The sequence below is a fragment of the Scyliorhinus canicula genome, chromosome 21 (assembly GCF_902713615.1).
Source record: "Scyliorhinus canicula chromosome 21, sScyCan1.1, whole genome shotgun sequence".
Classification (NCBI taxonomy): domain Eukaryota; kingdom Metazoa; phylum Chordata; class Chondrichthyes; order Carcharhiniformes; family Scyliorhinidae; genus Scyliorhinus; species Scyliorhinus canicula.
In genome coordinates this window covers 63,537,600-63,552,932 of record NC_052166.1, presented here as the reverse complement: position 1 = coordinate 63,552,932, position 15,333 = coordinate 63,537,600, and the positions used below count along the sequence as shown (strand labels likewise).

The 15,333-nt window shown below is 43.8% G+C and overlaps 1 protein-coding gene across 2 annotated transcripts in view; it reads left to right on the top strand.

Moving 5' to 3' along the window:
• Positions 1–15,333, top strand: part of usp20 (ubiquitin specific peptidase 20) — a 71,421-nt gene that overhangs the window by 17,354 nt on the left and 38,734 nt on the right. For both annotated transcript variants that reach the window (XR_005458460.1, XM_038781492.1), the window contains exons 3-9: positions 1,015–1,068; positions 3,687–3,749; positions 6,332–6,463; positions 6,722–6,824; positions 7,632–7,701; positions 8,891–9,004; positions 11,004–11,082. Coding sequence is in view for 1 of the 2 variants with exons in the window: in XM_038781492.1 (XP_038637420.1) it covers positions 1,015–1,068; positions 3,687–3,749; positions 6,332–6,463; positions 6,722–6,824; positions 7,632–7,701; positions 8,891–9,004; positions 11,004–11,082 (615 nt within the window). In the remaining variant the exon portion in view is untranslated. The remainder of the gene's footprint in view (positions 1–1,014; positions 1,069–3,686; positions 3,750–6,331; positions 6,464–6,721; positions 6,825–7,631; positions 7,702–8,890; positions 9,005–11,003; positions 11,083–15,333) is intronic.

The window sequence follows — 15,333 nt, the reverse complement described above, 5'->3', positions numbered from 1 at the left end:
TAAATGTCTCCTGGAATGGGGGGGTGGGGAGAGAGGAGAGAAATGGAGGGGATTGGTGGTGGGTGGGGGGGGGGGGGGGGGGGGGGGGGAAAGAAGAAGAGAGAGAGAGAGAGAGAGGGGGGGCTGGTGGAGAGATGTCCGGCTGAAGATTCACCTAGGGCAGCAAATACCCTTGGGTCGATCCTGATGTTATTTGTCTCCTATCAACCTAGGTGCAGACACTGAATGATTCCTTGAGCCTCCACCCTCCTGCTTGATTTCCAACACTATTCACAGCCATAATAATAAAAGCAAAATATTTTGGACGTTGGAAATCTCAAATAAAAATAGAAAATACTGTGGGCAAATTGTGATGAGAGAAACAGTTAATGTTTTGAGTCCACAAGACGCTTCCGAGCAAGGTCCTGAACACCCCTGACAGCCTCGTGTGACAGGACTGCAGACCTTTGACCTTGTGGAATGTCGTGTGTCCATGGCATGCTGCTTCTATTGTTTAGCATACATGTAGCCCTGAGTTGTAGCTCCACCAGGTTGGCACCTCATCTTAAAGAATGCCTGATGCTGCTCCTGACATGCACTCCTACGCTCTTCATGGAACCAGGGTGGGGGTTGCCTGGCTTGATGGTAATAGTATAAAGAATCCAATTTACCCAGGATAGTGCCATACCCAACAACTGAGAATGTTCTAAATGTGACAGCAGGACTGTGCAATGGTGTCATGGAGGGATGCATCTACAGCAGGCAGATTGGTGAAGGCCAGGTCAAGTAGGTGTTACCCTCGTTGGTTCTCATCAACTGTGGCATTCGCAATCTGGCAGATGTGTCCTTCAGGACTCTTGACAGCTTGATCAGTAGTGGTACTGTCAAGCCATCTTGGTGATAGGCAATGAAATCTCCCACCGAGAGTACATCTTGATATCCTTGGATTCTTCCCGGTCAAGTTCTTGTAAGGTTGTAGCTTGAATGAAACCATTTGAGATAATTCAACTAAAGTCTGTTTTTGTTTTTCCTCAGGGAACATGCCAATCCTGTGGTGTTGGTGGACCAAATCTATGGGCTTGCCTTCAGGTGAGGAGTGGTTTCTACTGCATAATATATTTCTGTGCTTACAAATTTGATTTATTGTATAAATATGGAACCAAACTTAAGACATAGGAGCAGAATTAGGACATTCGGCCCATTGAGACTGCTCCGCCATTCAATCATGATTTGTTTCTCATCCCTATTCTGCTGCTGTGTTCCCATAACCCCTGATTAATCAAGAACCTATCTATCTGACGGGTATACTTTTCACCCCAGTGAGTCTTGGTTCAGATATTAGAACCTTATGCAAGTCTAAAGGTTAGGCACCTACTGCTTGTTCTTGAACGGGTCCAATATACATATTTTTGCTGCCAGGACTTAAAAGGTGCAACATCTGAGTATCTTGGAAATCCCTAATGCTTTGGTTTAAAAAAAAATAATAAAATTGCTTCGGGCAGAATTTGAACTGATTAATGACGGCACTCTTTCAGACAATATGACATTTAACATAAGTATATTGAAATTTATACTGTGCAATATCAAGGCAAGGGAATTGCCTTGATATTGATATCCCCCCAAGGCAAGAGGGCAGGGGAGTGATGTAAGTGTAGTACTTGGTAAGTGTAGTACTTGGTAAGTGTAGTACTTGGTAAGTGTAGTACTTGGTAAGTGTAGTACTTGGTAAGTGTAGTACTTGGTAAGTGTAGTACTTGGTAAGTGTAGTACTTGGTAAGTGTAGTACTTGGTAAGTGTAGTACTTGGTAAGTGTAGTACTTGGTAAGTGTAGTACTTGGTAAGTGTAGTACTTGGTAAGTGTAGTACTTGGTGATTTTGGGAACACACAAAATGGGACTGTGCATTGTTGTATGTCAAACCTCGGACATTTCAACCGTTTTATTCAGGTGCCTTTATTTGTGAGATGAGCAGAGGACAGATACAAGTTTATGATTCAATCAAATTTATTATTAAACACTAACGCAGTCACCCTTCTTAAATTAACCCAAAATTATACCAAATGATCCCAAGAAACTTCATACTACCGAGCTGATGGCACAGTCGAGCTGCAGGTCCAGTTCTCTAGAGTCTCAAGTCCTCGGGGCCTTCGTCCACGAAGGTAGGTCTCGCATACTACCCCCCTCCGTCTTTGATCGGTCATCCAGTCTTCTCTGCTACCTCTGCGAGCCTTCGCTGGGGATGGTCCTGGTAGTCGATCTTTATACCCCCTCTACTTGCCTTGCCAGGAAGTTCTCTGGCCCTCGGCCAATGTGGTTTTGGGGTGGAGGTCGCAACGCCCAATGGTATTGCCGAGTGCAACTCTGTAGGATACCAAAAACCCAACCCCAGAGGTCCATTCCTGCGTGCACTGTCCGCACATATAACCATATCCCATATAAGGTGATTTAAGTGTCAGAAAATCTCTCTCATCTGGGCAATCCAAAACAGTCGACCCATATGAATAGGACCGATTATCTCCTGATGGGTGGTTGACAGGACGGGTCCGGACATGTCCTGGCAGATGCCCATGATCAGTGTATTCAAACTTAGCAATGTTCGAATTTCCAGCAGACCTGTCCTGGAGCTGACTGATTTGATTTTAAATGTCCAATTTGAATTATGTCCAGTTTTATACCTGGCCCAAAATTCATGCTGCTGTCCATTTTACCACAGCATTTACACTTCCTTGTCGGGCACTGATGAATAAGACATTGGCTCAAGACCATTATTGCTGCTGGGAGCACTTTCTGATCAGTGCTGTGAAGTTTGGACAGGTGGAGACCAGGCACTTGCACAAACGGTTGAAGAATTGAAGATAATCTCATTACTCAATTCTCTATCAAAAGTACTTAATTAGCTTCGGCTGCAAAGTGTTTTGGGATGTCCTAAAGCCCTGATGCAAATCTTTTTGAATGGCCTCCTTCTGCATTGTATCTTCTATGTTCACCTCTCTGGCTGCCACAAGAAGAATGTTGATAAAAATTTGTGAGCAGTTGGTTTCCCAATTTCAGTTACAGGTCTCTACATAGAAAAATGTTACAAAAATATTAGTTGGAATTGTGTAAGTAATTCATGCAAACTGTTGTGCTAATCTCCCTGGGGTAACACGGACTGCAACTGGATGCAGTTGTACTTGAAAGTAGACTCCAAACTGTGACGTTAGTTCAATTCGCTTTATTGAACTTGTTAAGCAGTGCACACAGTTTGCTGTGGGTTTGACACTCTACTAATCTAAGCGTGCTTACTATAACTAACTAGACCAGACTAGCTCTGAGCCACGTGTAGAAGGTGCTAACTGATATATACACCCTGACTGTCACTGCAGTTGTCACCAGTGGAAAGAGGCAAAGTGTTGATGCCTTGTGTGTTTTATAGTGGGAAGCCACCTTCTAGTGTTCTGCCTGGTGATTGGTTGTGTTCTGTCCTGTGTTTTGATTGGCTGTACTGGGTGTCTGTCACTGCCTGTCTGTATCTCATCATGTGCATGAGTGCATATCATGACACAAGCTAGCATTAAAAATAAGTATATGCTGGAAAATTACAAATTTCAGGGAGCTCAAAGAAAATGTAACTGATTTCAGATTTTTTTTTTTGTTTTTCAAACCATTTTACTGATTCTATTGAGGCAAAATATTGCTTATTGTCTGTTATCTCCTTCTTTCAAACAGAGTGGCTGCTCCTATGTAGGATGTGGGGAATCGTATGTCGATCACAGCACACTACATTCTCAGGTAATTGATATCTTAAAGGGGAGGGCGGAGCAAATTGCATTCTCCTAGTCCTTCAGCAAGAAGGCAGGGGATAGATAATACTGCAGACTTCTTCATAAATTATGACCGCGTTGCTCCCAGTTCTGCTGCTTAATTTGAGCGCTGGGCATCCATGGAACTAGATTTGACGAGAAGCAGGCTGCTTCCTGTCCCAACAGACCAGTCTTTTATTTAATTTCCCACCCTCAAAATTACAAGCGATGCGATTTTCAGTGTTCTTATCAGGGTGCTTCACTCGCTGAGGTTTGAGCTTCTACAATGCTCGTTGCAGGCTTCCATTATTGGAGACAATGATCTTTCAATGCAAAAGTTAGGTTGTAAGAATTTTCTTCAATAGAGTTAATCAAGGTTACTTCTCATTGTATGCTTGGTGTTTAACAGTCCAGTTGCCTTATTAGATATTTAATTCTCAGACATAATTTGTTTGTGTTGGACCTTTGTCTATAATTAATGTAATTCTTGTTTTCTGTGTCCAATACTACTTACAAGGATGCTCTGAGCTTTCAAAGATTACTAAGAAAAGGGATCTAAAGCCCCAGGAAATGAAAATACAAACCTAGCTAGAAATGAGCTTCTGAAGGGGAATTTGAAAGAATCTGGGGGGGTGGGGGGTTTGTTTCTTGAAAGTGTGGTGTATAAGGGTGGCACTGTGATGAAGTGGTCAGCACTGCTGCCTCACAGCGCCGAGGACCCGGGTCACTGTCCGTGTGAAGTTTGCACATTCTCCCCGTGTCTGCGTGGGTCTCTGTCCCACATCCCAACGGTGTGCAGGGCATGTGGATTGGCCGCGCTAAATTGCTCCTTAATTGGAAAAAAAATTATTGCGTACTCTAAATTTACATTTCTTAAAAAAAAGAGTGCTGTGTATATTTTCCAGATTGATTAGCAAAGTATCTTTCTTGCAATTTTCATTTTTGTACTATGAGGAACAATGCTAATATGTACGTATTGTTATGGCATGGTTGCAGGTAAATGCTGAGCTTGAAACAGCTGTCAAATATATTGAGAGTTTCTGAAATCAGGAAATTATGTCCCCAACTGCTTGTGATGATTTTATAGTAAAGTAACATTTATCAAAAAAAATTAAGAAAAGAAAATTACATTTAAACCCAAATGTACTGGGGCTGGTTTAACACAGGGCTAAATCGCTGGCTTTGAAAGCGGACCAAGGCAGGCCAGCAGCACGGTTCAATTCCCGTACCAGCCTCCCCAAACAGGCGCCGGAATGTGGCGGCTAGGGGCTTTTCACAGTAACTTCATTTGAAGCCTACTTGTGACAATAAGCGATTTCCATTTCATTTCATTTCAAATAGCTTCACACAGTAAATGGATCTTTTGGAACTGTTTTAAAGTACTTAATTTAAACTACCCTTTGGGCCAACCCTCCCCTTTTTCTGTTTAGCAGCAATACTTTTAGATTTTTAAATCTATAGAATTCCAGTAATTCTTACCACACTGCGCCCACTTTCTCTTGGGGTATCCTCCTGGGGCTGATAGCAGCTGGTTCTCCAGGTCTGGCCTTGTTCACACTAAGCAGCTACCCCCTCGCATAAACTTCAGTATTTCCTTCCCTTTGATTTTTCTCTTGTCGCAACAAGTCTCTTCAGAAATGCTTTCTTCCCAGAATTGATTATACTCCATTCTTTAGCTCTTCAAAAGTAAACTTATCCTAGCTTTGCCGCCTTTACTTACACCTTATATCCCCCTTTGAAAGGTCCACATCCAAAACTACTCCGGTTGTTGTCGTATGGTTCTCCTGGTTCATTAAAACATCAAAGGCACTTCTTACTGTTGGTTTAGACTCTTGCAGTCACCCTGTCTCTTTCTCCAATTATCATACTTTTGCTTCACAGCACCCGGGTTTGATTCCAGCCTCGGGTGAGTTTGCACGTTCTCCCCGTGTCTGCGTGGGTTTCCTCCGGGTGCTCCGGTTTCTTCCACAGACAAAGATGTGCAGGTTAGGGTGGATTGGCCATGCTAAATAATTCCTTGGGTGTCCAGAGTTAGGTGGGCTTATGGGAATAGGACGGGGGCGTGGGCCTCTGTTAGGGTGCTCGTTCAGAGGGTCATACAGACTTGATGGGCCGAATGGCCGCCTTCTGTACTGTAGGGATTCTATGGATCATTACATCCCCCAACAGCCTGCCTTCTACTACGTAAATATGACAGTAATGGTATCCTTGGAACAAGTGGAATGTAGAACACTTCCATTTAAGTTTTGTTCTTTTTTTTCACTAAACCTTAGTTCAGTGGAAAGTAACATGAACAGGTTTCCATACAGGGGGAAGGAATTGTAATCACATTTTAAGCCTCTGCAATCAGTTTATTTGAGGGAAGCCAGAGGAATCAGTTTGACTTCAATAAAGTAACACTCTTGTCAAAAGTGATGAGAGAACTTGTATTCTAATAGGAGGGTTGGTATATTATGCTATAAAAGTATTTTGAAACCAAATTGTGACCTTTCGCCCCCTCTTGAGATCCCATCGCTTGCTATGCCAACCAGCTGAATTTTCCTTTTGTTCTTTTTTTTAAAAACACCGCAGGCTAAGAAGCATAACCTGACAGTGAACCTGACTACGTTCCGAGTGTGGTGTTACGCGTGTGAGAAGGAGGTTTTCCTGGAACAGCGGCCCGCTGCACCGAGTCCAGCCCTGTCCAGCAGATCAACAGAGCAGGTATTACACGGGGGCATTACTGCTGTTTGAAATATCAGATTTATTTATCCATTGTAGACTTTATTACTTGAGGGAATTTAACAATTTCACTCCGATGGATCGATGAAGGTGGCTGGGCATCACGGGCACGCAATCTTGATGTTCAGTTTATTGGTGTCATCTCTGCAACAACATTGGCGAACGTTTGTCAACCCATGGCTCTTGTAGGTTTATTTTTCTGGTTGAGAGCTTTGGAGTAATTCAGGATTTCCTTTTCAGGGTGCTGGCTCAACACTTGGCAACCATCCATTCAAAACTGTTCCCATTGCTGTTGCTGATGAGGGGGAATCGGAGTCTGAGGATGATGAGCTAAAACCAAGAGGTACGAGAAATGCAAGCTGTACAAAATGTGCCCGGAGCTAAACACATTCTGAGTTGATAAGAGGACGTTGATTAATATAAATCATTATGTTTGACCTTAACAGGAGAGAATTCAGTCTGATGGTGAAGCTAGTTTGTGTACAAGTACATAATCTTGGAGTGCCCCACCAGGGCTGTCACCTTTGTAATCTTTGTTCAAATTATTGTTTTATTAAACAGTATAATTAGGGGACCCCCTCAGAGGCTGCCATCCCTTCGCATTTATTGATTTTAAAATTTAATTTAGTAAAAATGCATACGGAACCATAGAATCCCTACAGTGCAGGAGGAGGCCATTCGGCCCATTGAGTCAGCACCAACCCTCTGAAAGAGCACCCTACCTAGACCCTATCCCCGTAACTGCACATAACCTGCGCATCTCTTCGACACAAAGGAGCAATTTTATCACGGTCAATCCACCTAACCTGTGCACCTTTGGACTCTGGGAGGAAACCGGAGCACCCGGAGGAACCCCACGCAGACAGGGGTTAGACTATGCAAACTCCACACAGACAGTCGCCCAAGGCCGGAATTGAACCTGGGTCCCTGGTGCTGTGAAGCAGCAGAGCTAGCCACTGTGCCACCGTGCCGCCACTGTAACAATACAGTACAATTTAACAATAAGGAGCTATCCCCTTAATTTAGTTTGTTGATTTGCAGATTGGTTAATTTGATTTAATTAACTCAAAAGCGTATAGTGTCTTGGACACCCCAGAAATTGTTTTCTGGAAGTTTGTCTGATTTGCTCTCTCTCCAATCTATCTGCTAGGGCTCACGGGGATGAAGAACATTGGAAATTCTTGCTACATGAATGCTGCACTACAGGCTTTGTCCAACTGGTAGGACAAATTGTTCACTGAGATTAGGTTGCTCATATAAAATTTGCTGGAAACTAAACCAATGCATCACCGATTCCTGGTGGGAGTTTGATCCAGACCTGGCCTTGCTTACTGAAAAGCTGGTGGGAGGGAAATAAATGTTCAATTTCCATTAGCTTCCTGATGTATAACACATTTATAGAGTAGGCTCTTAATGGAATGACTCCCAAAGAATCAAGCCACGTGGGATGATACAGCATTTGGCCCACCGTGCTTAGCTGGTTCTTCGATTTATTCTCCTGCCCTTTCATCATAAGCCCTGCAATTTCCTCCTTCCCCCTTCAAAGTATTTAATCAGTTCCCTTTTTTTGAAAGTTATTACTGAATCTTGAAACAATTCAAACAACACAAATATGAACTGATCATAGGAAATGAGGTAAAGGGTTTGTGAATTTGGGTCCAAACGAAGGATCACAGCATAATACGGGGCAGAAGAGGCCCTTTGACCCATCCAGTCTGAACTGAAGCATGCAAAGCACCTGACCTGTCTACCTCATCCCATTTGGCCAGCACTTGGCCCGTAGCCTTGAATGTTACGACGCGCCCAAGTGCTCATCCAGGTGCTTCTTAAAAGGATGTGAGGCAACCCGCCTCTACCAACCTCCCAAGATCGTTACCACCCTCGGGTTTGTAAAAAAAAAAAGGTTTTTCCTCCAATCCGCCATAAACCTCCCGCCCCTCACCTTGAACTTGTGTCCCCTCTTAACTGACCCTTCAACTAAGGGGAGCAGCTGCTCCCTATCCACCTTGTCCATGCCCCTCATGGCATGTCAAAGTATTCGTGCCCCCATTACCTGTTCTGAAATAAGGTAAGTGAACCCATCAATATCTACAAATGCAGGTGAAGGAGACCAGCCTGTTCATCTCCCTGTGCTAGTTGCCAATACTTCCCTGTGATTCATTGACTTCATGTAGTTAAAATGTTACAAATTGACTTCTGTGATTAAGACTTGGTTTTAGATTACTTTTTCAAACTGCAATGTGCTATATTAATAAACCCCCTAAACGCCTCCGAAGGTCTTTTGAGAATTTAAAAGCTGATCTCATTTAATCTGTATTCTGTTGGGCTGTAGCCATGGCACTTGCAGTAATGTATTAATTCAGTTATCCACCCACGGTTTTCTAAAGTGTAACCACTTTTCTGTTGCAGCCCACCACTCACCCAGTTCTTCTTGGAGTGTGTAGGTTTGGTTCGTACAGACAAAAAGCCAGCTCTTTGCAAAAGCTACCAGAAACTTATCTCTGAACTTTGGCACAAAAAACGGTATGTCCCACTATAATAAATGTTAATGTAGCTTTGCAACGGTTACAGTGCTTAAATGTTACTTCTAGATTATAACGGTGAGCAAATTGTGTGTTGGTTGGATTCAGTGAAGGACATCATCAGAATCGGTAATGAATATCAAATGTTCTAAACCATGGGGTGGCACAGTAGCACAGTGGTTGGCACAGTTGCTTCACAGCTTCAGGGTCCCAGGTTCGAATCCCGGCTTGAGTCACTGTCTGTGCGGAGTCTGCACGTTCCCCCCCTGTCTGCGTGGGTTTCCTCCAGGTGCTCCGGTTTCCTCCCACAGTCCAAAGACTTGCGGGTTAGTTGGATTGGCCATGCTAAATTGCCCTTTGTGTCCAAAAAAGGTTAGATGGAGCTACTGGGTTACGGGGATAGGATGGAGGTGTAGGCTTAGGGTGCTCTTTCCAAGGACCGGTGCAGACCCGATGGGCCGAATGGCCTCCTGCACTGTAAATTCTATGAAATCATGATGTCGCTCTTTGGTATGCGAATATAGCAGTTTTGTTCTTTCTAGATTGCATAGGCAACTTCATTAATTTAAACAAATCTCACCTGGTTGCTTTGACGACCAGTACATGCATGCAACAAACAAACGGGTTATTTGCTGATGCTCATCCAATTTAATCTATTTTTAAAGCCTTGCAAGGAATTTTTGACATATGGCACAGCACACCCTGGAGTTGTGAATAATATTACAAGCTGTTAATGTGAAGTTCTGCCAATTTACATAGTCACCTGTAGCCCAAGTATTGTAACGCAAGTGTTCAAAGATCTGACGGTTGCTCTTTGAAGAACGTGTATGCGGTTTGTTTCTTTCCTGTTCTGCAGTGAAATTTCTATTTTGGGTTCTTTTAGCCCTCAAACTTGGGCTCAAATCTAAAAGAAGAAAATATCTGTTTTGGCTGGCAAGGTTCCTTCGTGAAATACATTTGAGCAGAATGAGCCGAGTTCCCAGCTGACGTGTCCACACCACGCAACTACTGCCCATAACCCAGTTTTAATTGGCATCGAGCCAGCACACTCTGTTCAGGCATATCGTCCATGTGAGAATTTCTGTTATCAAAGCAGGCCTCTTCTGCAGTTGAAAACATTATTGGAGCAGTGTTCGGGTGCTTTTATTGAAACTTGTGCTGCGCATAACCCAAGAATGTAGGAACAATGTAGAAATGTTCCTGAAGTGGGCAATGCTCTGTTTTCTGCAGTTGACCCTTTAATGAACAGGAGCTGAAAATGTGGCAAAGATGTCCATCGTGTAGGAGTTGGTTATTTCCTGCGCAAATCCTTTTATTGGCTTGTAGAATTTCACGGTGCAGAAGGTGGCATTCAGCTCAATGGATGCATGCCCAAATGGGGATGGAATGTTTTTTTGTGTTTTTAAAAAAAAAAATAAAAAAATTTGTGTACCCAATTTATTTTTTCCCAATTAAGGGGCAATTTAACGTGGCCTAATCCGCCTAGCTTGCACATCTTTTGGGTTGTAGGGGCGAAACCCATGCAAACACGGGGATAATGGGGAAACTCGACACGGACAGTAACCCAGAGCCGGGATCGAACCTGGGACCTCAGTGCCGTGAGGCAGCAGTGCTAACCACTGCGCCACCGTGCTGCCCCTGGGATAGAATGTTTTACTTTGCATTTGCCGAATATGTTTTGCCTAAATAACTCACCAAATCTAGAACGACAGTCACCGATTTTTTTTCTCTCCTTCCTGTTCTGCACCTTGATTATTCTCATCCACCAACAACAATCCAGCTAAACACTCGGCTGAAATTGGAGGGGGGAGAAAATAAAGCCATCTGATTCGGGTGTAAATCTAAATGCTTGGTTCCCACATTTTTAATGTGAGGACCAGAGAGAAAAGTCTCAAGAGACTTGACAGCTGTATTGCAGAGGGTCTGATGAGACTTGATTGTATCAAAATAGGATTTACTGATCCTGTTCTCACTGCAATTAATTTCTCTTTCTTGTGCAGTCCAAGCTATGTTGTTCCCACGAGCCTGGCCCACGGCATTAAGTTGATTAATCCTATGTTTCGAGGTTACGCACAACAGGTAAGGCAGGAGAGGCAATGTGTCTGAGAAGGAAATAGGCTTGTGTGTATATTTTGTGTAACTTTTGGATCTAACGGGGTGTGCTTACATATGAACATACAAATTAGGAGCATGAGAATGTCATTCAGCCCCTCGAGCTTGCTCCGTCATTTGGTAAGATCATGGTCTCTACCTTTTACCTCAATTGTCAATCAATAATAATCTTCATTGTCACAAATAGGCTTACATTAACACTGCAAAGAAGTTACTATGAAAATCCCCTTGTCGCCACATTCCGGCACCCGTTCGGGTACACGGAGGGAGAATTCTGAATGTCCAATTTACCTCGCAGCCTGTCTTTCGGGACTTGTGGGAGGAAACCGGAGGAAACCCAGCAGACATGGGGAGAACATGCAGACTCCGCACAGACAAGTGACCCAAGCTGGGAATCGAACCTGAGACCCTGGCACTGTGAGACAACAGTGCTAACCACTGTGCCACCATGCCGCCCAAAGGATCTCCTTTGTCATTCAAGAATCTCCTTTTGTCAATCACAAATCTATCTAACTCTTTCCAATATCCCAGCCTTCCCAGCTCTCTGGAGATGAAAATTGCACCACCCTTAGAAAATAATCTCTCCTCATCTCCATCTTATTTTTAAACTGTGTCCCCCAGTTCTGTTCTCTCGCACAAGGGGTAACATCCTTTCAGCATCCACCGTGTCAAGTCCTCTCAGGATCTTGTATATTTGAATAAGGTCGTTCTCCTAAACGCCTACGGATGTAGGCCTAACTTTCCTTGTAAGACATCCCATGAGTCAGTCGAGGGAACCGTACGATTTCTAGTGCAGTTACATCCACCCTTCAAAAGGGAGACTCAAACTCTACTCCCAAATGTGGCCTCACCAACACCCTGTACAGATGCAGCAGAAGTGTCCTATTTTCCATTCCCCTTACAAAGTGCCTTCAGGGCAAGTGAGTGTTGCACAAAGCCAATGCCTCCATCCATCCCTCTAACACCGACTCCATATGCTGTGTTTGCCGCCAATGCTGCATATGCACAGTCATCAGTGGCCCTGGAATTGAAAATACTACGGTGCTGGCAGCACCAAATTAACACTTTAAACAATGCCCTCTATCCACAGATCGTCATGCCTCGAATCCTAATTTTCTTCACAAATCTAGAATGGTCCTTATAATTGCATCTTAGCTTTAATGGGGAATGCCAATCTCCACAAACTCGGCCAACGATCATAGCCTTATAAGCTGAGACAGGTTGAAGTGAAGACCATACACTCGCAAAACCAAGGAGGTTGAGATGTAAAACCCTGAATCTCTTAAAACCAAGTGATTTGTTGCCATTTTGGTGAGGCATGGTCAATGAAATAAACTATCATCATTCAGGAGGGGGGGGATATCTGTGTGTGCATTGACTGGTCCCCATGCACAGAAGTGCTGTCGGTGGTCATCTTACATTGGCAGGTGTTAGTAAATTTGCCATCAGTTATGAAAATTGAGACTTGGCCTAATGTCACACACGAGATGATATCAACCCAGACTGTAAGCCATTTAAAAAAAAAACTTGCTGACCACTATCTGTTGAAGCAATGGGAGAATCCACGCCCCCCTTGCAATAAACAGCAGTGTCTCATTTGCCTTCCTAATTGCTTGCTGTACCTACATACTAATGTTTTGCAATTCATGTACGAGGGCACCCAAATCACTGTACCTTAAAGCTGTGCAGTCTCTCCCCCTTTAAACAGTTTGCTACTTTTCTATTCTTCCTGCAAAAGTGGGCAAGTTTGTATTTTCCTACATTATAGCTGCCAAATTGTTGCCCACTCACTTAGCCTGTATATATTTAGGGAATGGCGAGTATTTTGTGGTGTCTTCTCCAGGCACGGGGGTGTTCCATTCCGAATGGTGACATCTCATTTTAGGTATCTGGGGGTGCGGGGATTGGGCGCGGCTTCGTAAGCTCAATTTCACGAGCTTGGTTTGGCCCTTCTGAACTTACTAGTACTGGGCGAGAAGGTGCGGAGCTGGAGTAAGGAGACCGTGCGGATGGAGGCGGGTTCATGCAAGGGTCGGGGTTGTGGTTGCTGGCAACGGCACTGTTACCGTTTGCCTCAAGGAAGTATTCGGGGAGTCCTGTGGTAGTAACCACGCTGAAGATTTGGAGGCAATTTCGGTTGAGAACAGATTCAAGGATGATTCCGATAAGAGGGAACTTTGGGTTTGAGCCAGGGATGGGAGGTGAGAGGGGTGAAGGAGATGAAGGATTTGTTTTTGGAGAGACGGTTTGCAAGCTTGGAGGAGTCGGGGGTGAGGTTTGGGCTCCAGCGTGAGGACTTCAGATACATGCAGGTGCGAAACTTCACGAGAAAGGTCTTCCCGAACTTTCCGGTGGCACCGCCCTCTCTTGCTGGAGGAGGTGCTGTGGGGCTGGAGGGCGGGTCATTTCGGTGATTTATGTTAGGATCATGAAGGAGGCTAAGGGATCCACGGAAGTGTTTAACGCCAAGTGGGAGGAGGAGCTGGGGAAGGTGTTGGAGGAGCGATGATGGTGCGAGGTGCTGCGGAGGGTTAAAGCCTCAACCTCGTGCAGGAGGCTGGGGTTGATTCAATTAAAAGTTGTGTACAGGGCATACTTTAAAAAAAAATAATAATTTAAGAGTACACAATTCATTTTTTCCAATTAAGGGGCAATTTAGCATGGCCAATCCACCTACCCTGCACATCGTTTGTGTTGTGGGGGTGAGACCCATGCAGACACGGGGAGAATGTGCAAACTGCAGGCGGATAGTGACCCGTGAGGCAGCAGTGCTAACCCACTGCGCCAATGTGCTTTGATAGAGGCAGATGAGTGGTTCCACCAGAGATGGGGTTTGTTTATTTTACACTTTGGAGATCTTGTCGCTGTAAAGGGAAGGGGGGGGGAGACATTGTGCCAGGTTTGTGTTTATTCTTTATAAAAATGTTAAAATATTGAAAGTTTGAATAAAAATATATAGTTTTTAAATGTAACCTGCCCATAACCCTTTGCAGACTCTTCACAACTTGCACTCCTACCCATCTTTGTGGCATCAGCAAATTTAGCAACCCCATGCTCGGCCCTTGCATCTAAACCATTGATATAGATTGTGAATAGTTGAGGCACCAGCAGTAATTCCTGTGGCATTCCACTTTAACCCTTGCCCATCTGAAAATGAGCCATTTATCCCTATTCTCCATTTCCTGTTAGCTAACCAATATTCTACCTATGATGATTTGTTACCTCTAGTAAATAAAACAGGATTTGGTTTTGATTGGTCATCAATTTTGGTGCTTGAAGTTGCTTTCTGTGTGTGTTTTCTCCTTGAAAACCATAGTGAACGTTATATGAGGGTACAATAGAAACTAAATTGGATAATTGCTGTTTTCCCAGGCGGATGAAATGTAGCACCTGTTGACTGCAAAGGTCTGTGTAATTCAAGTAGCCTTTGCTGCATTATTGTAAGATTTTATCCTTTGGGTCTCAACCCAATTTCTAGTGGGTAAGTCCCCTGCTAACACCTCTAATAATAGTTTCTAGTATTTTCCCGATAACAGATGTGCTTTAGGCACCCAGCTCAGTACATGGATTGAGAGAAGCCATAACGCTTTCAACATACAGCCTGGAGAATTTGATCTAACGTGTTGTTGAATTGGGATCAAGTGGAATTGGGATCAGAAGCTTCGGGTGGATGATCTAAAACCTTATCAAATACCGACATTGGGAAACATTTTTTAAAAAAAAATTATGAGAATGGAGGGCAGAGTTAATGGTCTGAAGCTGTTAAAAGTCCAGAAGGCTTTATCGTGCCTGATCAGAAGATGAGGTGCTATTCCTCCAATTTGCGCTGGGCTTTACTGGAACATTGCAGCAGGCCAAGGACAGGCATGTGGTCATCGGGGCAAGATGGTGATACGATGGCAAGCGGCAGAAAGGTTTGGGTCATTCTTGCCGACTGAACGAAGGTGCCTTACAAAGTGATCACAACTTGTGGGGGTGGAGTTGCAGTGAATAATTAGCAGTTAATGTGCCAACTTTCCTTTACTACTGATCACAGTTATGTTGACGACAAAATTATGTTTGTTTTGCTTTAAATCTGTTTAATGTGTGCTTTTCAAGCTGGAAAATAAAAAACGTGCGCTGCTGAAAATTTAGAAATGTGTAAAATTGGAAAGCCATTTCAGGACATCTTATTTTAAAAAAAAAAAAGATTTGGATTGAACTGCGGAATATGACCTA